At 44.0% G+C, this 25,250-nt stretch overlaps 1 protein-coding gene across 1 annotated transcript in view; it reads right to left on the bottom strand.

Moving 5' to 3' along the window:
* The window catches only part of SPAG17 (sperm associated antigen 17), a 184,697-nt gene that overhangs the window by 120,204 nt on the left and 39,243 nt on the right, over positions 1–25,250 (bottom strand). Inside the window, exons 4-5 of the mRNA XM_036273222.1 lie at positions 11,540–11,671; positions 756–942 (exon numbers count right to left, since the gene is read on the bottom strand). Of these exons, the coding sequence (XP_036129115.1) occupies positions 756–942; positions 11,540–11,671 (319 nt within the window). The remainder of the gene's footprint in view (positions 1–755; positions 943–11,539; positions 11,672–25,250) is intronic.

The raw sequence follows: 25,250 nt of genomic DNA, 5'->3' as shown, positions 1-25,250 counted from the left end.
AGATGACTCACTTTTAATTCTCAAGTAATGATTCTTATCTATCACTAAACAAATCAGTGTTGATATGGTCCATGGAATCCATAATATCACTGCTTCTAACTCTAGTGCGTGTAGAGCAGAGACTCACAGGGGAGTCAGACTGGGAGGAGGCGAAGCCCATCTCGCCCAAATGTGATGCAAATGGTAACAGGTGGCCCCGTTTGGATACCTGGGAAGTGGCAATAAGTTACTCATAGCTGTCTAATTTAAGTCATGTTTATATTAACAATGTAAAATGAACAAAGTTTCGAGTTGTTCTGAGACAAACTGGTTGTGGGAGAAGTCAAGGGCAGGAGCTCTGTGCTCTGCACAAGTCCCACATTAACTGGTCTCATTTTATCACCACTGTGTTCCACTCATTCCAATAGTCACTTTTCCCTTTGCCTTATAATCCCATCTGCCTTTAAAAATGCTTCCAATAAGACAGTAAGCTCTCTAGTGCCACAATCAGCTCATCATTTCGTCCTTTTGGTGAACTATGACAATGTGCCCACGGCAAGACAAGTGGTAAATAAATACTGGCTGAAAACATAAATGAATTGCGAATAGAAATATTTTTCTATTAGGGGATCACAGGTAGTCTGTGGTGTATGGTTTTATAAAGAGTGAAAAGGTTGGGGAAGGTGAAGCCTAGTTATTGGGGTGTCTTCTCAAGTTGCTTCATAGGTAGTGAGGCGAGAAGGGAAAGGCCACCAACACAGGAGCATCTCACTGACCGATGTAGAGCTTGGTGTCGTCCTCCTCCCCTCTTCGCTTGAGCTGGGTCGTCTTCTTCACGGCTGTGCTCACCTCGGGCTGATCCTTCCCCTTTCCTTTGGCCGCCTTGGCATCTGTGCCCTTCTTTTCCTTGGGAGATTTCAGTTTCCCTTCCTCCTTTTCTATCTTAAATCTGTCTTCTGTCACCTGGAGAGAGAGAACACTTTTTTTCAACGAATCGCACAGTGAGCAAGCAAAGGCGTTTCCACCGTCAGGTGAATTCACTGGTTATTTCATTCAATTGCTTGTTGACTCATCTATTCGATCCTCAGGCCAAGAGAGTGGAGATCCCGGGCTGAGCCTGAGCTGTGATGAGGAGTGGAAGAAGGGGGTGCTGAGAGATGGTCACACACACAGCCTCTGGAAGGGAATTCACCCTGAGGGAGAGTCAGGCAGGCCTCGCAAACCACCTCCGGTGCTGGGAGGCAGGGCGAGTGGAGGATGCTGACTACACTGTGAAGGCGGGAACTTAGGTTCATCAACAGCCTAACCTGGGGCAGGGTGTGTGTGTGTCTCTCTGTCTGAGCCTTAGAGAGAGGTGGGATAATTAACAAAACAAAAACGTAAAATTAAAAACAATAGGTTTCTCTAAAATCACCTTGATAAAGTTTTCATTGTTTAAGTAGTGTATGGACTATTTTTAAAGATTAAAACATTCTTTGGGGAACCCAGCACTAAGGAGTTACTTTAATTACACTGCTACTTAAAAATGTCTGGACATAATCATGTGGTTGTGATGTGTCATTCAAAGATGGGAACAACCAAACATGGATTGGCAAAGCTAATGTTTTGCTCACTGCTGGGAGGTGAGCTTAGACACCGGATACCACAGAGAAACCCGATTTCCCCACCATTTTCTTCTTAAACAATTACCGAAACCTTTGTACATTATTTCATAATGTAATTATGCTTTCAATTAATATGCAATGCGTACAAATAGGTTGTGTTCATTGAAATGACGCGGCAGTATTGATCATAAAATGGCCATACGTAGGGTCCAGAATGTGCCTCTATTTTTTATTTTTTTCCACATTCAGCAAAATTGGAAACAAAAATAAACAAATGATTGTAGCAACAATACAGATGGGCTCTGTATTTTCCTGAGGTCATGAAATCACATTTGAAAGCCTCTGTTCTAAGACCTTAGAGACATGAAGAACAGAAGAGCCAGCGCTTGGGCGCCCAGTGAACGGAGCGGAACCAGGAGGGGACCAGCATCTCCCTCCTCTTCCTGGGACCCTGGAGGGAGCCGGGCTCATCACAGTCAGCACTTCAAAGTGAGCAGTAAGTGAGCAGAGACCTACCTGTGTAGTATGCTTTCCAGACATCATCATCTTTAATTTGTTCTCACAAAGCAGCCTACAATGGTAATTGGATTCCCAATGTCTACACTAAGACACACAGCTTGTGCTCAGACACACAGCTGTAGCAGACACACAAGCTGGTTTGATGCAAACCGTAAACTCATTTTATTTCTATGGTACTCCTATATTTTGTTGTTGTTAATCCTCACCCAAGGATATTTTTCCATTGATTTTTTTTCTTTTTTTTTTAGAGTGGAAGGGAGGGAGGGGGTGACAGAAAGAGAGAAACATTAATGTGAGAGAGACACATCGATTTGTTGCCTCCTGCACAAGCCTAACCAGAGGCAGGGATTGAACCTGCAACCCAAGTACGTACCCTTGACAGGGAATCGAACCCTTCAGTCCGGGGGCTGGTGTTCTAACCGCTGAGCCAAATTGGCCAGGCTATGATACTCCTGTTAGTCTCAGTCTTTGATGACCTCTCACCTCCTTTCCCATGACTGTCTGCCCTCCCTCGGCTCTGTCTTTCCAGGGGCTGAAAGGAACTTGCTGGGCTCTTTAGCTTCTCCATAGTGCTTCAGCTCCCTCCGCGCCCCTCTGCTCTGGGCCTCCTTGTGCAGTCTCTCTCTCTCACTCTGGTACACCGGAGAAAAGCTTCTTTTAAACCAATTCCCATGAGAAATGATCAATATTCTCCTCCCTCCTTTCACAAAAGGATTTCAAAAATATCTATAAATGTTGATTCACTTCTTTAAATAACTTTTTTAAATTATAAAAAAAATTATTCTTGAATATTAGGGGAAAAAATATAGAGAACTTACAAAACTCACCATAATTCCACCATCCAGAGAAGATGAGTGGAAGATGATGTTGAATGCCTTTTTTCAAATTATGTGTATGCGTCATTTTTACATAATTGTTCTTGTTCTCTCTATACAACTTAGTGGTCTGTATTTTCCATTTAACAACGATGCACTTTCAGTTGGTAGGATTTCAAGAAGTGTGCAGAGTTCCCAGGGAGAGCAACCATGCTTGCCCTACATGGTAGCATCTGGGCCGTCCTGCTGTGAGACCGCCTGGTGCAGACCCTAAGTGGGAGAAGCAGAATAAAGGGAGCACCTGGGCTATCCCGGCAGCCAGGTCCAGGCAGAAGTCCTCGGCAGATGTCTGAACATGTCCTTTGCCCTACCGGGTCCCGTCTGCTCCCCCATGGCTGCCTCGTGCGGTGTGCTGCTCCCCTTCTGTTCCTCATCCTCCCACCCTCCACACTTGAGCTGAACCAGGACGGTCCCTTTGACCCTCTGGTCTGGACAATGATTGACTGCTTGACCTCTAGAATTCTACTTTGGTCCAAAGGTAAAACATGCTTTTCTACCAAGCCCCAAGCACCAAAAAATCACCTCCCATCTTCTTCCCCTTCCCTCTATTCTCTCTCATTCTGAATAAGCCCCTTCATGACATATGAGCTTATGTTTTGAAATTTGGGGGCAGGATAGGGCAGGATACTCTAATTAGCTGAGTATGCGGAAAGTTAGTCCCTCCTAAATCATAAACTAAAAATTTGTTTACTCCAAATTCTTCTTTGACCTCTTTTACTTCTGGGTAACATAGCATGCATTTCCTGTTTATTCTATGGTGATCTGCTCACAACTCGAAGAACTTAGAGGCAACTCTTGCCAATTCAAGATAAAAATTTAGGAGGGGTGCATCCAAACGGCCCCTCTTTTCACCATGTTTAGGGAACACATGTTCCCCAGAATATGAAGGGGAGAGTCAAGTTCACTACGGAGAACATTTTATTTAAAATGCATTGTGCACAAAGAGCATCTGGATGCCTCTGGCCGGGAGAGGCCTTGGCTAGGCACAGAGCTTTCTCAACCAGTTAAGTTGCATAGCAGATGTGGGATTCTTAGCAACAACCAAAAAAAGTATTAGCATTTTGCCCTGGCTGCTTTGGTCAGTGGTTAGAGCATTCGCCTGCGGTCCAGAGAGACCTGGGTTCGGTTCCTGTTAAGGGTACGTACCTCGGTTGCAGTTTGTCCCCGGCTCCATTGGGGTTGTGTGGGTGGCAGCCACTTGATGTGTCTCTTTCACATTGATGTTTCTCTCTCTCTCTTCCTCCCTCTCTTCCTCTCGTTCTATCTGAAGATGAATGCAAAAATGTCCTTGGGTGAGGATTAAAAAAAAAAAAAAAGTATTAGCATTTCATGTACTCAGTTGAGTATCAAGTGACACCTATTCAGAATCCTTAATCTTGTTATTCTCACTTTTTAAAGGTAAAAATACAAATTCTCCCTGTCTGAAACAGGGCAACATAATTATTTGATACTTCAAATAGTCTAAATTGTATTTTATTTCTAAATGACTCCTTGATGTCAAAATTCAAATACCTTCAAATACCTTGACAGGTGTTCGTTCTGTTGTTCCTCACAATGAGTGGAGGTGAAGGTCCGTGGGACAAACGGCCAACAGCTCTCCTTCCTCTGCTTGTTTTAGTTACTAGTGCTTCTTCATGTTTGTGTACAATTTTGTGTTTTACATGTGCTATCACAAGATTCCCACAAAATATTATTAAGGATATAGGTAAAAACCATGCTCAGGAAGGTTACATGACTAAGCCATTTCATTATTATGTGGCTTATGAGAAACTAGTTCTGTCTCCAGAGTGCTACTATGGTTCTCTTTCCACGATCTCATAAACCATCTGTTCCACTACTCACAGATGAGAGGACAATAGATAGGCTGAAAGAAATACACGGTGTCAGACTGGCTGGTGTGGTTCAGTGGTTAAGCATTGACCCACGCACCAAGAGGTCACCAGTTCGATTCCTGGTCAGGACACATGCCCAGGTTGTGGGCCCAGTCCCTGGTGGGGGGCATGCAGGAAGCAGCCAATCAATTATCTCTCTCATCAATGTTTCTATCTCTCTCCCCCTCTCCCTTCCTCTCTCTAGAATCAATAAAGAAAAAAAAAATATATATATATATGTGTGTGTGTGTGTGTATATATATATGTATATATATATATGGTGTCAAATAAATTTGAAAGACGGTAGATTAACCAGACTTATTTTCCTGAAACTCCCCATCTGTAATCTAATGTGCTATTAAATCTCCAAGACTGCCCTGGCCAGTTTGGCTCAGCGGTTAGAGCGTCGGCCTGCGGTCTGGAGAGACCCGGGTTCGGTTCCCGCTAAGGGCACGTACTTCGGTTGCAGTTTGTCCCCGGCCCTGGTTGGTTGTGCGGGTGGCAGCCACTCGATGTGTCCCTTCACGTCGATGTTTCTCACTCTCTCTCCCTTCCTCTCTCTCCCTCCCACTCTATCTGTACAAAAAATGGAAAAATATCCTCGGGTGAGGATAAAAAAAAAAAAAATCTCCAAGACTTAACACAGTGATTTCCATGTTCATTCAGCAGGAGGGTTATTTATTTTTTAATGAAGAGGAGAGTCTAAATGGTTCTAGAACCTATTTAGGATATACAAAGTTATAGGGACATTTTGGGGCCCAATTAATCAGTTTCTAAAAATCTATTTTAAGGAAATTATCTAAAATATGAAGAATTCTATACTATAAAGTTGTTCATCATAACATTGTTTTTGTGAAAAAATATGGAAATAATGGAAATGCTCTACAATAGAGGGATGGTAGTCTACATAATATTATATAACCAATAAATTAATAGATGTAAATGCTGTGGTAAGATGTAAAAATTATCTTAATTTTAAAAAAGCTGAATAAAAATGTTTTATAGTGACTGTAGCTATATGAAGAACCAAATCCACAGAAAGGACAAAAGAATATACCAAATTGTTGATGGCATTATGAACATTTGGTTTTTCCTTTTGTATATTGATATTTATTCTTTCCCCTTTGCTCTCTTCCCCACTTCCCTGACAAATACAGAATGTAGTGGGTGGGACTGAGTTAGGAGCTTGCTTTTCTCGGGAGCTGCTATGGGCAGAACACATAAGCCTGGGAGTGCACTGGGTTCCCCTGGCGGTCTTTAGAGCCCTGCAGACTGTCCGAGGTGCCACAGGGCCGTCTTCAGGGTGCAACCCGAACCCACAGAGTGAGGACTCGGCCATGTCCTGCAGTGCTGGTGCTGAGGCTGCAGGTCTGATGTCTGATGTCTGTCTCCTGCAGGATCCCATGAGACTCAGAGGCTTTAGCACCAGATCAGCCAACGTCATTCTACCTCAGCGATTTTCAACCTTTTTCTCATGGCACATAAACTAATTACTAGAATTCTGCAGCACGCCAACAAAGAATATATATATATTTTGCCAATAATCTGACAAAAAGATAAGTATAATTTTGATCCATTCACACCATATGGCTATTGTCATGTTGGCTGTTGTCATTATTTTATTTGGTGATCTAAAGGAAAAGAGGTCAGTGCCCCTGACTAAACAGTCAGGTACTGCATGTTTTAAAAATTCTTGTGGCACACCGTTGAGAATTGCTGTTCTGCCTCAGCATCCAGAGGGGCAGAGAGAAGGGGCAAGAATGTTTGGAATAAGCTCAGGAAGTCTAGTTCTAAAAGATTCCTCCAGAGACCTGGTCATTTCTGGGTGAGGGACAGGACTGGAAATGAAGTCAGGATTCCCTCGGGAATTGGTGGTCGGTTAGCTCTGTGGTCCTTGTCTTGGGTGAGCTTTGTTGCTTTCCAGGACCTGTCTCTGCACTTAACCTTGGGATGTTGTATGCATGTCATTAGTGGGACCAACTGGCTGTTGGTAGATCTCAGAGCAAAGCCTTTGCTCCTACAGGAAAACATCTCTGGGCAGGCACTCTACTGGTTTTGAGCTAAGCGTGCCATTTTACATAAATAATGAGGCACACTGAAGAGGGGTATGTACAGTGGTTAAGAACACTCCCTTTTGCCCAGCTGGTGTGGCTCAGTGGTTGAGCGTAGATGCATGCACCAAGAGGTTGCAGGTTCGATTCTCGGTCAGGGCACATGACCAGGTTATGGGCCTGATCCCCAGTGGGGGACATGCAGGAGGTGGCCAGTCGATGTCCTCTCTCATCAATGTTTCTATCTCTCTCTCCCTCTCCCTTCCTCTCTCTCTAAAATAAATAAAGAAATTTTTTTTTTTTTTTAAAAAGAACATGCCCTTTAGAGTCTGACAGTTTCCAATGTGAATTCCAGCTCCACCTCTGAGTAGCTATTCAGCCTTGGGAAAGTTACCTAACTTTTCACACCCTCAGTTTCTCCATCAGCAAATTGGGAATAATAAATGTTATAGCATGTGTGAAGAGCTTAGTACAGCAGGAAAGAGTCAATAATGGCAGCTAATTATTACTATTAGCTGCTGTAACTGTAGCTATTTGTATTGAAAAATACTGCTCAGTTTTAAACGTGTGTTTCTGCAGATTTTTCATGAAGTCTATAAAAAGTTTTTATTAATGAAAAGCATCCCAATTAGGAAAGCAGTATTTTCTTTTACGGATTGTTCAGCCAGGGAGTCATTTATTAATTACTCTGAATTGTTGAATGTTGCAGTTCTTTAGATCTAACGGTGTTGTGGGTAGTATCCTCATTTCGATAATCCAGGCTTTGAGAATTCCACCCAGGCAGTGAAGCAAACTATTCCTTTCCTCAAACCACACGGGTCCCTCTAAACTCAGGTCCTGCTCTTCCTCTATTTCATTTCTTGACATAGTTTCTGAAGATTTTAACCACAACTGAATCAAAACTAACCAGCCTGTAATTTCCTGGTATGTCCCTATTGCCGTTCTTTTAAAACAAAAACACACACACAAAATGGCATTACATTGGCTGGTTTCCAGCGTTTCGGGGCTTCAGCTGGAGTGAGCTGGAAAACGTGTGTGAAAGGGACCCTAGTTTCTCTTTGTCGCTCCTTTGGAGTGGGCTCTGGGCTGTCCATGGCTTTATCACGACATCTTATCAAACTGAGGTGCTTTTATTTTGAATTGCTTTAAGAGAAGTATACCAATGCCATCTCTCCGTAGTTCTTTAATGTACATCTTTTTTCTCTTCATCCTAGTATGTCAGAAAATAAGGTAACTTATACTAAATATATAAGCCAGAAAGAACTGTTCTGCTTTTATATAAAAAAGATGTTAAAAATATTCAAGAAAATATAGACTGGTTATTCGAATTCACAAATTAAAAGCACAGCTAGAATACATCTGCATCTTTTCCAAAATTCTGTTCAAATATTCTGAACTTGACTCAACTCAGAGGCACAGAAAACTAGATTTAGTTTTACTTGATGGTTTAAATTGTTTTTGTTTTGTTTTTTTTTCACCTATTTTTGATGACTAAATGTTTTCTTTCAGTTATATTCTTAATATAGTTTAAATATTTTGATTCACAATGAAGTATTTTGGTTTTAAATAAGTGTTTATAATTAATATATAACAGAAATGTTAGAGTTAAAAAGAAGTAAAAATGCGAATGATACAGTAATATTCAGAAAATGGCTAAATAAAAACAGGGCTCAGAATAGAAACCAAGTAATATATTTTAAAATTATAATGAACATTATGAAAATACATGTGCCCACCCACTACATTGTTTCTCTAAATGTTTGTTTCAATAAATGTTTGTTAATTAACAACAGATTGATAAGAAGAACTGAAAATGCAGAATAAATAAATGCTGAGATAATGGTACAGAAAAATTCATTTATAAACAAAACACTCTCTTAAGCAGATTTTAAGATACAATAAAATCTAATTTGAGATTAATTGTAAAAGAGTCATATTCAGAAGTTCTGAAATGCTAAAATACATTTAAAGAAATGTAGTATATTTCCTTCATGGTATGCATATTTGGGAATAATCAATAAGGTATTTCCAAATAGACAAAGTTTTAAAATATATTCAACTTATTTGTAGTTAGAGGAGGTGTTGCCTCCAGAAATTTAAGTGCTAAGTGCTTCAAAACTGTTCTTCTAAGAAATATCTTCCCTTGTATTATTTTTATAATACTCACTAGCCAGCAAACTTCCTTCACGGTCAAAGCAAGTGCAATGTTAAGCACAGCTTAGACTAGTGTTATAAATTATTAAAATCAGTGGAATCTAAAAGATTGTTTTTACTGTATTTGGCTATTGAAATTATATTATTTACCATTTACTTTCAGGAAAACTTTTAATAAAACAGGATCAAATATATAGTGATACACTGTATTTGTTTCTTTGGGGAAAAAAAACAGGATCCAAATTATATTAATTTTTATCCACAGCTCTCCCTGGTTTTCTATAATTACTGTTATGGATATTTTTTTCAGCATTAATTTAAAAAAATACAATTCGGAAAATGTACAGATGTAAGCAATATAATTAGCATTTGAAAGAAAACATCGACATAGATTACATGTTGATGTTAAAAAGCTGGAGTCATTCCATAGAGGAATTTCAGAATCTTACCCTGGACTTAGGAAAGAGAAGGAAAAATCCTCTTTTCTCTTTTGTCAATTTTCAATCCACGGCATGGTGTCAGTTTTACATACTTTTTACTTATTTTGCTTTCTGCCAGACTCCCTGGCTGACAAACATTAACCTTAATTGTCCCTACTGACCTGTTGGACAGTATTGTTAAAATGAACATGGATTATATCATCCTTCAAAGAACCCCCTTAATCTTGCCTTTACCGAGAGTATTTTTTGGGAAGTACTCCATTCCAATCAGGTTTCATCACTTACTCATATGGTTGCAACACTGGGATTTGGGGCTGGTGTTTTGGGAACCCGATCTAATGAAGACATCAAATTAGATTGTGTAATTGTTGGCTCTTAATTGCACAGAATTTTCTTAAGCATCTATTATTTATATATAATATATAAATAAAACTAAACTTCAACCCCCAATTTCTTAGGACTCCTGAAATTTCAACAAATAAATTGTCTCCATATCTTTAGACTCTCATAACTATATTATTATAGTTCACATTTCAAAGAGATGCTGAGCAAACTAACAGTACAGAAATATTTTTGTATCGTTGCTCATTGCTAGTTTTAGCTTTTTTCTTAAGCTTCCAGGATAGTCTGTTTATTGTTACTTAAAATCTTCTAACTTCGATCTAAAATCGGTTCCTATTGCAAACAATTACGAAGGTAAAATAGCTGGCAGACACCCTCGAGCCGGTTAGGTATTCTCGTAGGTGCTGTGCAAAAGCAAACAGAAGGTGCAGGGATTTTCCAGGACTCACAGTCCACTTTTTCTAGTTCAGATTCCCATGTGACACTGGAATTTAAAAAGGCACGAAAAGATGTTTCTATAGTTTCCAATTTTCCAATTTTTCTTCTGCCAAGTCTTAACGTCTCAGAGTGTTTAAGGTACAAGTCTCCAGGGCATGATGGAAAGTGCTTCAGTGGATGGAAAACTATACCATCGTCTGTGTGCAGACGAGCAGAATTTTCCTGAGGACAATGTGTCACATGAATAAGATGCTGTGTGGGAAATCTCTTTGAAAAACACAAAGCCCGACATTAGAAATATAGGGCCGCATTATTATTTTGCTCTACAATTATCCTATCAAGAGACCAATTCAAGTAGGAGACCCAGACCTGGGTGTCTTACCAAGGTGAAGAAGGTATTATTGACACACGTTCACTTTTCTCTGTCTCCTTCCATGAATTGATTTTACCACTTCCACTTAGGGACATAAAGGGACAACTAACATGTAAATCCATTTCAAACATACATGTGCACACAAACACACCTTACACATGTACATACAGGAGCATCTGATTGTCCCAAAATATTTTAGTGTGATTTGAAAAATAAGACAAACATCTCTTATTCTGAATAATGATAATAGCAAATGGATTTGAACCAGGCATCACTTTGCTAAAAGTATTTTATAATATTTTTTTCAGATGAAAATATGGATCTTTGGAAAACCCACAGATTGATTTCCATAGGCTAATTAAATGAAAAGTCTACACATGAAGAAATAATCAGACGTATAATATGGAAATAGAAGTGATGGGTTTCTGCTGAAATATCCAGATTATTATGAAGGTGCAGATGTAGCCGATTATTTTAATAGGCACTCCTATTGAATATCATACAAAATATTTTAAATAGGACCCTGATTTTATGTGTTTTTTTTTTTTTTTCCAGCTTTTCATATTTACTTCTCCTGACTCTCTCTCTCCTTGGTTCCCTTCTTTGTTACTAGTATATAAAGAGACTACTATACAAATAACCCCAGACACAGGCCCTGAATATTGTCATATTTCTACATAAGGGAACTTATTTTTAATGGGCTTGTCTTTGACTAAATATATCTTCTTCGATAGAGCCTCCGGCAGCCTTTTCCCTAAGGGGTTGAGACGAACAGCTAAAGGTGCTAGGTGACGCATGTGGTTGGCTCCTGGCGAGAGGGCGTGTCCCTGGAGAAATCTGGCCCATTTCACACACTGCTTGTTGTCTTTAGAAAACCCACCACGGTACAGTACCTTCTTTTCGTTTTCCCGTCGCTGTTGGTCCTTAAATTTAATCTGGAGAAGTTGAAATTTCAAGAGTTTCCCTATCAGTGGTAAGGTTAATTTCTCTCCACTGTCCTTAATTGCTTTTGCTGCTATTAACACCTATGAAGAAACACAATTATTAGGAAAGGTGGCATTTTATAACCTCTGGCACAGGCTGTCAGTGATGAAAAGATGAAATGGCATTTTGGTTCTGTAATATTTGCCTTACTGCAAAGGTGCCTCATTGCTGGCCAAAAAAATTAGGGGAAAAATACCCCAACGCCATAGAACGGGGCATTTATCCTCTACTCTAAATAAATTGGGTTGTCTGAAAATTAACTTCTTTTCCCAGTAATGCAGAGGGTGCTTGCCACAATGGTGCCAGGCTCAGACCCTCAACCACGGGCAGAGGAAAGACAGCCAGGGCTCCATGACAGGATGCCGGACAGGTCAGGTTCATGCTGCAGAAAGTCTGTTGTTTGGCATTGCAAACAGTCTGAACTGCCCGCATGGACTTATTAGTACATTATAAATTAGACTGGGCTTTATAATAATGGAAATAGCTATGCTAGCCGTCATTTCTATCTTGGTGACCAAATTCAAATGAAAGATAAAAGATGACGGGCACAGAGGCTCCATGCGAATGGGGCGCCCCTCCCCCTCCCGCAATTTAATGCTAATCCTGTTGGTATGCAGCCTAATTGGGGTGAAATAAGGTTACTGAGTTTTCTTTGGGTGACGACAGCCCCGAGGAACATACAGCTGTATTGTCCAGATGTGCGGCACTGACAGCCTGTTTTATGACTCCACTTTTTACAGCTTGTTTCCCCTAAATGTCACACAACTCTCTAACATCTGGGCCCTTTTCCTTGGAGCCCTATAACCACTTTATTTACTGCAAAAAAATAAAATCACGTAAAATAAACCATAAAAAGTTGTTACGTGTTTCTCTTTATTCATGTTGTCTCCTTAATCAAGTTCACCTCTGGCGGAAGCCCTGTCACAAAGTAGTCTCGTCCAAGCATTTTTCGACTTTTGTTTTTAAGCAAGCATCAGATTTATTTATAACCCCAGGACGAATTAGGTGTTACTAAAATGTCCTGACATGTTGCTTTTCTCCCCCTCGGAGCAATTACTCCTCTGGCGCATATGGTGTCAATTTCAGGCCCTGCCTCCCAGACAATGACGCGGCTGCCGCATCGGCTGCGTCTTGTCTGAGGTTCCTCGGCTCTGGTCAGGGCTCTCCCCACCAGCCCGGTCCTCACCACTTGCCCCTTTGCCAAGGGAAACAGCCGAAAGAAAGGGAGATGGCTGTGTTGCTGCTAGCGGCAGAAGGCTCTGTGGACTGGGACAGGCCAAGACGTAACTGGACCCGCGGAGACCAGGCCGGGGTTTCCTGCAGGACGTGGCGGGAGGGGAGCCGGGGAAAGGGCTCCTTCAGAGCTGCTGTTCCTGAGAGCCGGAGGCACAAACCAGGGGTCAGAAAGCTCTGTGTGTGTCTAAGCGACACCCTCCGTGAAACAGCTCTCTGCTTTTTGCGGCAGCTCTGCTGCTGACACGATCTGGGGAAAGGGACACGCTGGCCATGCCTTCTGGGAGCAGGGACACATAAAGGCACACCTGCAGAACCTGCCATCTAACGACGGCCAGGTTCAGGGGGGACGAGAACCCTCAGGGGAGGGGGGACGGGTCACGCCTTTACTGTGAAATGAAAGCCGTCCGACTGGGTCCAACCCCACCGGCAGACGCATTTGCTTTAAAATGGCCTTTTTTTCAATACCAGCTAAACAGTGTGCTGACAATCAGGCTGCTTTGTGACATGTGGTTCAAAATATACAAATTTGGGTTTTCAAAGCCCACAGCAGTCTAGTAGGGGCATGTCCCGGCAATACAAATATAATGACAGTGTTGAAGGGAAGTCAGCCCTGGAAGGGGTTACCCAGGAGTGCAGTGGAGTCTCTTTTCCTGATGACCTGTGAAAACAGGATATTTACCTATGTCTGGGGTGGTTTCGGTGAAGCCTGCCTGGCGTCATGGTGATGGATGGGATGTCTCTGGGGTTGCTTTCTATCCCCATGTCTCTCTGCGTCTATGAATGTTACCTCACTGTGTTAAAATGTACTCAAAGCACAACAAAGTGTCCCAAGAGAAAGGTAGTTTGCTGGCTATAAAAGTTTTCTCTGGTTCACCTAAAACTGTCTGTAGAGAGCTGGGATAAAAACAAAAATCTTGTACGGCAGCAAAATAACAATGATATGCTACTGTGAAACGGGGAAGTCAGTGATGAGGACAGCCGCTGGCATAGCTGGGCACCATGTCCTCAGGACACGGGACACGGAGCCGGAGCAGGGGCAGCGCGGAGGAAGGACAGTGGACAGTCCCTCCTGTCCGAGCAGCCCCAGGGCGGCCCCGGAGAGGTGGGCTCCACGCCCTGGCACTCCCGGAGGGCACCTCCGTGGCACCATGACCATGGCAGACACTGGGCATGTTATCCGTCCCTGGGGTTGCTCGCAGATGTGATTCCCACACACTTCTTTCTGTGTGTCCCCCAAAGGGGACGGCAGCGTGAATCTTTGGGTTAATTTATGAAATTGAAAGTCTCTGCTGAACTCAGAATCTGAGGCTGAATTTTTTTATGGTATTTAGGTCATCCCAGGAGAGGCAGAAAAATAAATTAATTTCTAGTGAAAATTCTTTCTTTTCACACTCCATAATTCACAGTTTCACCCAATCAGGAGCCAGTAGCTGGGTCTGAGATGAAAAACAAATCCTTAGGGGACCTTTGTTTTGAAGTGTGAGTCTTTGAGGCAAGAACAACAAAATAACTGCAGAAGAGACAGAATTTAAGAGGAAATACAACTTCTCATGAAACGTTTCCGAAAGGGTTCCCCTCCTTTGTCCTACTTGTATTAACTGAAATAATAATCAAATCTTCAACCCCCCAGCATTGTAAGGGTTACTCATCCGGTATCTAGTCAACGTGTATGTGTGCATCGGTGTTTCTCTGTATATATGTGTGTACGTATCCGCGTGTCTGAGTGTGTACATGCGTGTGTTTTCTGGGCGGCGAACTGACAAGGGCTGAAGGGTTGGGGGGATGAGGGCTATGGGAGAAAATGGGAGCAGTGATCTGGTCCGAGTGCGGAAAATCAGACAAAAGCCCAACCTTTGAGAATTAGGCAGAAAAATGGTCCTGAGTGGGTTAAGACCTTGGTATTCTTCATGCCAAAAATCCAAATAAATGAGCCTGGCATGAGTCAGAAACTTTAAGAAAATGAGTCTTATGGACAAACAAGACTCGCGAGGATGGAGAGGGTTGCCAGGCAAGGCCTGCACTGTGCCCGGGCCTGCTCAGGCCGAGCCCTGGCCCTGGCTAAAGGAGGTCCCGGCTGAGCCCGGGCGGTGCCCTGAACCGGACGGCTGTTGTAGGAGATTTAGCTTCGAAGCGTGCAGGGAAGCTGGGGCATATAAAGATCTTACTTTGAGGGTAGATGTCCTTTTTGTTTTAGAAAGTTAGTGATTTTGAGCACAGTAAGAAATAAAAATATCTCCCTCTTTATCACTTACTTGACTCAAAGACTTAGGCCATATTTATTATCTAATGATCTGATCCAATAAAAATATACCAAATGAGCCAAATTCTTTCCCTGCCTGGGTGTCAGGCCCGCCCGCAGACACTGGTGCCCTCCCTTCCTCTGTCCGTCCCTCCGCCGTCTGGTTCCTCCCCACGTGAGCCGTGAGCACGGCGTGTGCCTGGGCACCAAATCGCTGCACAGATTAGAAACCAAGCGAGCGTGTGTGTGCAAGCATGTGTATACGTATATACATATAAACACTTACGCGTGCATGCACATGTATGCATGTATATATAGGATGGGTGGATGGACAGGCAGACAGGATTGCTGTGAGGTCTGCTGCCTGGTGTCCCTGGTGTGAGTACGAGGAGGCACAGGAACAGCTTGAATCATTGCTTAACTTGCTGCATGTTTAATCCAGGTGAGTTCTGAGAAAGAGTCAAGACCTTTGATCTGCATCTCTCTCAGCTGGAGCAGGTCATGGGAAGGAGGTGATGCAGGAGGAAAAGGTGTGGTTGTGTGGGGCCGACAAGGGAGAGGTGATGGGGAGCGATGGGCAGAAGGAGGACTTTCTCTACAGAAGCTCCAAATAGCCACCATTTCTCCTAAAAATAATCTGCTGGTTTTAGGGCCCTCCTTGGGGGAGGGGGGAGGATGTCCATGGTGTTTGTACAGTAGCCGTATTAACACGCAGATTATGAGTTTGTATTGAACCCATTACCCTTGGGTCCATGACTTAGGGGCTTTAGATGTGGGAAGACCTCAGCAAACAGGAGCAGAATCCATAACCTTGAATCAGTCTGACTAGCACAGAGCTGAGCAAAAAGTTTGCTGATGTCTGTGCACACATGTGTCTGTGTTGTATGTGTGTGTACATGTGTATACAGGAGTATGTGTGTTTATGTGTGCAGCTGCCTTTGAGGATGATTATTAAAACACTCAGTATCTGGAAACACGTCAAAACTGAGCTTGTGGATATTGAAGAATTAATTAAAAAAAAGAATACTAACATTTTTGATTGGCACCTTCAAAGTAATACTGTTGCCCTGACTGATATGCTCAGTGGTTAGAGCATCGCCCTGGGCACCAAAGGGTTGCAGGTTTGAGCCCTGGTCCCCATCCGGGCATATGTAGGAGGCAGCCAATTGATGTGTCTCTCTCACATGGATGTTTCTCTCCCTCCCTCCCTCCCTCTCTGCCACTCTCTCTAACAATCAATGGAAAAAATATCCTCAAGTAAGGATTAACAAAAAAAAAAAAAGTAATTTTGCTGACTACCATTTCTCCCTGATTATCCTGCAGAACACAGGTATTATGTTTATCATTAAAAACCTGTCAGATTAAATCTGTTAGATTCTTCACTCCAGTGAACTGTGGGACTACAGCTGCCATCTTTAAAGTTCACTGCCTAGGTAGCATCATCACCCACTCGTGCATTCTGCTGTTATATTAGCTGTATCTACTCACGACATTGAAGAATCAGCGGAACTATTGCCCCAGGGTGTGCGTATGTTATAAAATGTTCACTGTTCACGGTGCAGGGCCTGAGTCAGATGAGCCTGATTTTGCACACGTGATGAAAAGGCCAGATTTGCAAATGACTGGAAAGGACCACTGAGGCGGAGATGCCCTCACACGGAAAGACCGTGCTGGGGCTTCTAGCTCCCTTGGCACAGGGGTGATGAACGGCTCTGAAGCCTACTCACCGCCAGTCTTTCAAATGCCCTGGGCGGCTTGTGCCAGCTGCTTTAAACCTCAGCTTTCCCGCCTACAGCGAGTTTCCTAACAGTGGCACGACCCACACCGAGCCAGGCAGGTCTGTGCTGTCGCAGGTTTCCTGTGGCTCACAGCATGCGAGCGCACCGGGCTCCTACCGCGCCCTGCGCCAGAGGCATCTCCAGACATTGTCCCCCGGGGACAAAATCATCCCCGTTCGGAACAACTGATGTACAGAAAGAGAACATGAATAGCGCTGATCTCATCAGACTGTCTTGAGAACAGAATGAAATGACACGTGAAAGACTCAGTGTGGTGAATGCTGCATGCACCGCAACCCCTCCCGAAAGGGAGCTTCTCCCTGTTTTTAGGTCTCCGTCCAGGACAGAGCTGCAGAGAGCGAAAAGCACCGCGGTGCACCTGGGCAGGCCAGCCAGCCGACCCGGACTTTTATCAGCTGGTGGTAGCCATGGCCTCTCCTTTCGCTTAACCCTTTCTCCGCTCTGACAAGGAGAGATCAGGATCCACTGAGGGAGAGCAGAGAGGAAAAGAGAAAGTGTAGAAACGTATTCCGTCACGTTATACATTATATGGGCAGTTATAAGGGGAGGGTAGAAAGGGAGGAAGTGTGCTCTTCTTAAAGTCCTCTGAAATGCGAGGTGGAGGAATTACAGTGTGAAGAGTGTCCTGCAATTCACTTCCTCCCTTTTCTGCCCCCTCCGTTCTCGTCCCTCCTTCACTCCTGCATTTATTGAGTGCCAGCGATATTGCAGTCTTCGCATTACTTGATCCTTTACATGTCTGGTCTATGCAATTCACATTCTCTGAGTAATGAATAATTTCTAATGAGGCATAATTGGAAAAACAGCTGGGAGGATAAGGTAGCAGTGAGGGAAGGCAATGGAGACAGAAAAAGAGGAAAGAAAAAGAATGGGAATGACTGAAACATATTTTCTCGCCTTGAGCAGAGGCAAAGAAAATAATCAAGCAATATTAAGCTGTCCATACATGGATTTAAAGGTGACTGAAGACACAGGCTTCATGTAGATCATACTGTCTGCCTAAGGCAAATGGAACGTTATGAAAGTGCTCAGACCACAGCTTGGTGAGAAGTTCGTAATGATGATAAATATCCAGAGCAGGTGACTCCTAGATCATTTTCAGCTGTCCATAATTAAACTGGTATCCATCTCTCGACAATGTCAGGGCTGTAAAATAATTCCAGTCATTGGACCTCTTACATCTGTGCTGAAATGAAATAATATTTGGCAGTAACAAGGAGTCACTGAAACTAAATAAACAGCCCCTTTCAAGACTACATAAAAGTTGGTAACATAATAACATTTGACAGGGATTAAGACCTCTTTGGGGCTGTAAGGAAGTTTCAGAAGCAACAATAACAAATACATGGAAGGTAGAACAGATCTATGCTTTAACAGACACGTGTAATTTGAAATGTGATGAATTTCCCAAAGGAGAGAAGCATTTTGAGCATCTAGTATGCACATGTCAAAAAGCACAGGCCCCTGTTTGACAAACATTTGTTGGGATTATTCTTCCAAAAAAGGCAAAAGCAAAGCTTCTCTTTTTAATGAAGTAGCATTTTAGTTTTTGTATACCTGAAAAATACATAAAGGCACATAAAGCTGAATGTGATAATATGTAGAAAAATGACATAGAAAGTTCAGATGTGTGTTAGCTTTAGGCGTGCATTAATTAGCAACACACAACTCTTTTTTTTCCCCTTTACTGATTTTAGAGAGAGAGGAAGGGAGAGAGAGATAGAAACATTGATGAGAGAGAACATCGATTGGCCGCCTCCTGCATGCCCCCCACAGGGGATCGGGCCCATAACCTGGGCATGTGTCCTGACCAGGAATCGAATCGGTGCCCTCTTGGTGCATGGATCGACGCTCAACCACTGAGCCACACTAGCCAGACTCAACACACAACTCTTATCACGGCAATCTTTTTTCTTAGATCAGATCTTTTCCTTAGTCCGAAGATGCCCCCACCCACCTGAAGTCATTCTTAGTTCTTTTAGCTTGTAGTGAACGCTACAACTGAACAACCCAGCAACTTTTTAAATCTTTCCTAAGGGATTTAACTCTCTGGTATTTGGAATTATTTGTGTACACAGTCTGTTTTAGGAGCTGGGAAGTTCAGATCCTTATCTGATTCTCCTTCCAAATCCCCTCACAGAATCCCTGGCACATACATATACACAGTATATTCGCCCATTCAATACATATCACAGTGGTGTCCTTAGTTGCTGATTGGCTCGCCGGTGTTCTCCAGTGTTACAGCCGCAGTACAAAGCTCCGGGAGCAGACTGTAAGTAGGAGTAGGTTCTCACAACACACGGCTGATGACAGAGCACACACTATGTACCAGGTGGGGGCTGCTCTAACCCCCGCACTAAAATAATCTCTGATTGCACTTTCGATATCATAGCTCATTTAACTCTCACCTTCCCTGTGAGGTGGGTGCTCTTTACCACCCCGTTTTACAGATAAAAATCTGAGGCCTGGCGATCACACGGCAAGTAAGTAGTGGAGGTGGGATTTGAACCTGGGCTATCTGGTTCCAGAGTCCTGCTCCTCATCACATATTCTGTGGCCCCACAATAGGCCTTTCACCCCTTAGCTGCAGCTACTGGACTCCCACCCAGTGTCCCCGCCCCTCCCCCATCTCCACTCCCAGCCCGCATCTCGGCTGGAGGGATGGAGGGTTTCAGCTCGCCCTGTCATGTTCATATCCTCTCGGCACTCTTACTAATTTTGTCCTTACTCGAAGTAGCCGAGCTTCTTTTTTTCCTGAGACCTAGTGAGGACCCGACTCCGAACCCTCAATCCTAACAGCTCTGACAGGTGGCAGAACAGACTGCCCCCAAATATGACACTTTGGCACAGGGATTATTTGGAGCTAAAAGCACTTAAAAACAGCAGATGGAAAAAGGGCATTTTAATCTCTCATTTTCTTCATGAAAACAGGAGATAAAAACTTCCACGTGAAAGATGCCCTCCTTGTACCAGAGGAAATTAACACGATCATCGCCGGGGACCAGCAGCCGAGAGAGAGAATTCCATGCAGACAGACACCTTAAAATGATCCTTATCCTCCTGGAGCCTCCTGACAGAGGTTAGTTACCTTTTCATGTTACGTCTCTCTGTTCAACATGATATAAAGTTCTATAGATTTTGCCCTCTCTTTCTTTCTTTCTTTCTTTCTTTCTTTCTTTCTTTCTTTCTTTCTTTCTTTCTTTCTCCTCACCCAAGGACATTTTCCCATTTTTTATTCAGATAGAGCAGGAGGGAGAGAGAGGAAGAGAGAGAGAGAAACATCCATGTGAGAGAGACACATCGAGTGGCTGTCACCCGCATGACCCAACCAGGGCCAGGGAAAAACTGCAACTGAAGCACATGCCCTTAGCAGGAACTGAACCTGGGTCTCTCCGGACCACAGGCCGATGCTCTAACCACTGAGCAAAACCGGCTAGGGCTGATTTTGCCATTTCTTTGGGGTCATTTTTCTAGAAGGACTCCAGTGTCCCATGGAACTTACATAAACATGTATACTTTTTTCCTGGTCATCTGTCCCATGCCAATTTAATTCCTAGGCACAGTCATAAAGAAGCCTGAGAGGGTAAAGGTAAAAAGTCACCTCCCTTATAACTCCTCTGTCTCTGTCCCCTGGCTGGAGCAAGTATCTTTAAAACCAGCAACTGAGGATGGCAGCCACCTCCATTTCCTGGTCTTCTCCCTCCTTAAACCTCCAATCATTCTCCTAAAATCCAGCCTCAGTCTGAGTGCAGTGACTGAGACCCTGGACAGGACGGCCCTTGCACTGCAGGGCACACCCACACCAAGGCACTCAGACCGCCACAGCCCGGACATGGCGCTCAGCTCACGGGCACGTCATTGGGATGTGGACGGTAAGTGGGGCACCCGGAGGAAACAGACTCGGGAGAGCAAGCGAACTGCACCCACACTGCGGCCCTGGCCACGAATCCATCTTTTTCTCATCAACGTTACAATGAAACTACCTTGAATGAAATGACATTATTCGAGGACCTGCTGTGTTCAATGTATCAGCCTTCTCTTTTTCCTTGACTACTCGGTTCCTCCTCAATTCTAACACAGTTGCAGTATTTCTCTAGCGTCACTGTGGGTGGTGTTATTCAAGTCTGTTGTTGCCTCCTAATTTTTGATCTGTTCCAGACCCGTCCCCTGAAGAGGGCTGGTTTCCTGTTTCCCTGTCCTCTCCTACTCTCTCTGACACATTAGTCAGAAAGGAGGCACACAGGATACTGATCTCTCCTGGCTGGCTACTGGAAGAGCCCTTCAGGAGCAGGTGGATGCCAGTGGTTTCCCCTAAGTGTTTTCTGGTGTGCCCCGTGGACCACCTGCCCCAGAATTCCTGGGACCCTAGTCAGAGACCCAGATTGCCTGGGATCTACCCTGGAACTTCCAACAATCTTTGGAGGTGAAGATTCTTAAATACCCTTGAGTTTGAGAACTATGGAAAAGCTTATTTATGTATTGGTACTAGGGTGACCAACTGAGGGGCCACCTTAGTAGATGCTTAGTAAATAATTACTGAATGAACTAAATCAGATGGCATTTGTGAGCCACGTTTTGTGTTGCTTGGTTGCAAATTTTCTTGCAACCTGGAGCCTCTCACGTTGCGATTCACTCCTGTGTGGGTCTTCTTGTAGACCTGGCTCTCTGCAGGGTGTGCTGCCCACAGGGTGCACCCTCCTCTGTTCCACGGCTGGATCACTAGTGAACACTGGTGATGTCCTCTTTCCACCATCCAGCTGTTGAGATGGAACCGTTCTTGGTTATGAATTACTTGGCCCACACTTGAAGGTCCCATGTCATTTATTCATCAGACTTTTACAAAGCACCCCCTATAGTCCCTGTTCTAGAGATTCAGAGACAAAAGCAGCAGCCCCCACCCAGTGAGCTCTCAGTTGAGGAGGGCAGGCCAACTCGTGTGCAAAGAGCACACCTGCCTGTGTCCTGTGCTCTGTGCAGTGGGGGTGCACGGGGAGGCCACCTCATGCAGACGGGGAGTCAGCGAAGTTTCCTGCAGGCGTCACTACTGCGTGCGTCTTGAAGGATCCATGGCAGTGACTGTGGGGAGGCCTGGTGGTGTGAAATGGGGGAGCAAAGGAAAGAGAGAGGAAAGGCATATCCCAGGCTGAAGGACTGAGGCATATTCAGCAAACTAGAAAGTGGCTGGGAGCATGGGGTGGGGGACTGGGAGCCAGGAGTGGCAGACGGGTGAGAAAGGACTGAGGGACAGTTGACACTGGAGAGTTTACCAAGGGTGAGGCCACCAGCAGCTTGAAGGACATATTATAGGAATTTGGATTTTATCTTGAAAGTAATGAGACACAAGTTTTAAAGCAAGTAAGAGACATGAGATGTACAGAGGTCTCACTGAGAGTCTTGGCACGTCACTTATCTTCAGTGACTGTTCATCTGCAGCAGACACTCGGGCTTTATTAGATGTCTTGGTGCCCAGAGCAAACTTTAGAACCCTTGAACGAGTATTTCCAAGCTTACGCGCGGTTCCGGCCCCCTCGCTGTGTTTGTCGCTTGCGCACAGCTCCAGGAGTGTGTGTGGTGGGGTGGCACTCTAACCTCCCCAGCAGCTGCACAGCGGTGGGCACACAGGCAGTGCCATCTGCTCTAAAGAGCAGGAGGATGAACAGAGCATGAGCGTTTCCTGAGCCTTCCCAGATCACTGTTACTTCGGTAGAATTCAAGTTTGGAGACATAACATCCTAAGGACACGGTCCCTTGATGGCAGGTTCATGTCTGTCCCTCCAGCATCTAGAACGGTGCCCAGCACAAGTGCTCAGAAATGAAAGAAAGGATGAATGAATGGATGAACCCTGGGCAACGGAGGATGTGAGAAGGGGTGAGAATAAGTGAAGCCGTGGTCGGGTCCCGGTGGGTGGCAAGGGGGATGCAGAATACGGGTGGAGAGTTCACTGTGGGGAGGGCGGCCCCTTTTCTGGCCCTGTGAGCAGCACGTGGACAAAGATTTGGCTGAGTTTCTCCAAGTGAAGGCTCAGAAGTACCTGGGTGCTTGCTCAAAAGGTATGCTCCTGGACTCCCCTGTGGGCACCCTGATCCCCATCGCTGTGGCTGTAACATGGAACTGGTATTTTTAAAAAGCTTTCTAAGTGATTTGAGGTGTGCCACCTAAGGGTCACTTGAGGGCCAAGAAGAGGTTAGAAATTGGAAGGGCTCATAGTACAGAGCCTTCTCCATCAGCTCCTCCCAGATTTCTTCATCTGAGATCACTGTACGCGGGCCCCCTGCCCAGCCTCACTCATATGCCCATCGAGACCCCTCCTGCAGGCTCACACGGTGCACAGGTGCCCCCTGCCCGAGTCCGCCATGAGTCTGCGCAGGGGTGATGGCGGCTCCTTCCTTGTGGTACTGCCTTACAGCATCTAAAATCTGTTTGAAGTCACTTAAAGCGAATATTCCCCATCCTGAATTTAAAAATTTAGATTTCTCCCGCTATCAGGAGAAATCTGAAAACAAAATTACCTAATCACTTTAATCAATTCCATACTCACAAAACACAGCCATAAAAAAATATGGTTAAATATCCAAACTTACGACATTTTTTTGTTTTTGTTTTTAAATTGATTTTTCGAGAGAGAGCAAGGGAGAAGGGGAGAGAGACAGAGAAACATCAGTGTGAGTGAGAAACATCGATTGGCTGCCTCTTGAATGCACCCCAACTGGTGAATGAGCCTGAAACCTGGGCACACGCCCTGACCGGGAACTGAACCGGCGACCTTTCGGTGCATGGAATGACACCCAACCACTGAGCCACACCGGCCAGGGCCCAGCCTTACAATTTTTGCTTTTCGAATTGACTAAGGTGAAAAATACATAGTTGAAGAGGGTGTGGCTAAGTTGGAAGTATTAGAAGGGATGAAAATTGGCAAAAATTGTCTTGAATGCATTTTGACAATATCTGTTAATAACTTTAAAAAGATTTATATACTTTGACTCAGTAATTCCACTTCTTAAAACTTTCATAAGGAAACAATCAGGGTTATAACTATTGGTAAACAGTCTAAACTTAGCAAAAGGGGAGTGATTAAATGAATTATTGAATAGAGACATGCTTCCTATTACATAGACACTGAACATAGATTTAGAAACAGGCTAAGATCGTATGTGGAAATGATATGACAGAAAACATATATAATTCTTATTTTTTTAAAAGAAGCATACATCTCTGAATGGTGGAATATTTTACAGATACTTCTTAAGTACCTACTACTATAAGGGCTATGCTCTTTCTATATTTTCCAACTTTTCTACAAATCACATGTATTATTTTTATAATAAAACAGTGAATAAATCATATACAGCAGAAATGCTGTACAGCAATGAACTGTTGTAACAGTGCCACACCCACCCTCCCCGAGAATTCTTCCCGCACAGGAATTCTAATAGCTCTGCCTCTCATATTTCTTCTAAACTCTGCACTCCTCAATGGCTCTCATACCCAAACTCTTCACTCCTTGGCAGGGCATTCTGAGACCTTTATTTATTTATCTATTTAAACAGTTTTTTTCTTTATTGACTTTTAGAGAGAGAGGAAGGGAGAGGGAGAGAGAGAGAGAAACATCAATGAGAGAGAACATTGATTGGCTGCCTCCTGCATGCCCCCACTGGGGATCCGGCACACAACCTGGGCATGTGCCCTGACCAGGAATCGAACCAGTGACCTCTTGGTGCATGAGTGATGCTCAACAACTGAGCCACACCGGCTGGGCCTGAGACCTTTATGACCTGACCTTGATACACCTGTCCAGCCTCGCTGTTGGCTGCTCCTTCCCCTTTCCTGCCTGCACTGAGGACACCCACACCGGGAGCGCCTTGGTCACTCTGCCATCTTACGTCGGCCCGATCTTGCATGGGCTGAGTACTAGAATTCCCCCCTCCTTCATTGCTTCATTAATTCCCCATTCAGTTTTCAAGCCATTTTCCTGAAACCTTTCTCTGAAAACTGTAGAAAGCGTTAGGCATTGCCCCCTGTCCTCACTGCACTTTTTAAAATGTTTTTGTTATCCTGTGCTAACAGAGTTGCTCATTTTCATATCTGTCTTCCAAGTTGAAGGTTGGAATTAACTCTGTGATTAGCACGTGGTAAACAACTGATAAAATATGTGCCAATGAAAGAAAGCAGCACAGGAATCTCACAGACCTCGAGGAACATAAGCCTGCGGTGGGTGGTAACGTCCAGCCGCCCCCCCGCCCCCCCTCCCCCCCGCCAGGCCAGGGTGCTCCAAGGCTGGCAAAGCAAAGTGCCAGTTCACTAATATGAAGTGACTGGTGTCATGGGAAGTGCTGAATGTGCCTAAA

Source organism: Molossus molossus, unplaced genomic scaffold (genome assembly GCF_014108415.1).
Source record: "Molossus molossus isolate mMolMol1 unplaced genomic scaffold, mMolMol1.p scaffold_m16_p_20, whole genome shotgun sequence".
Lineage (NCBI taxonomy): Eukaryota > Metazoa > Chordata > Mammalia > Chiroptera > Molossidae > Molossus > Molossus molossus.
The sequence above is the reverse complement of the archived record's forward strand: the minus strand, read 5'-3'. Positions and strand labels throughout refer to the sequence as shown.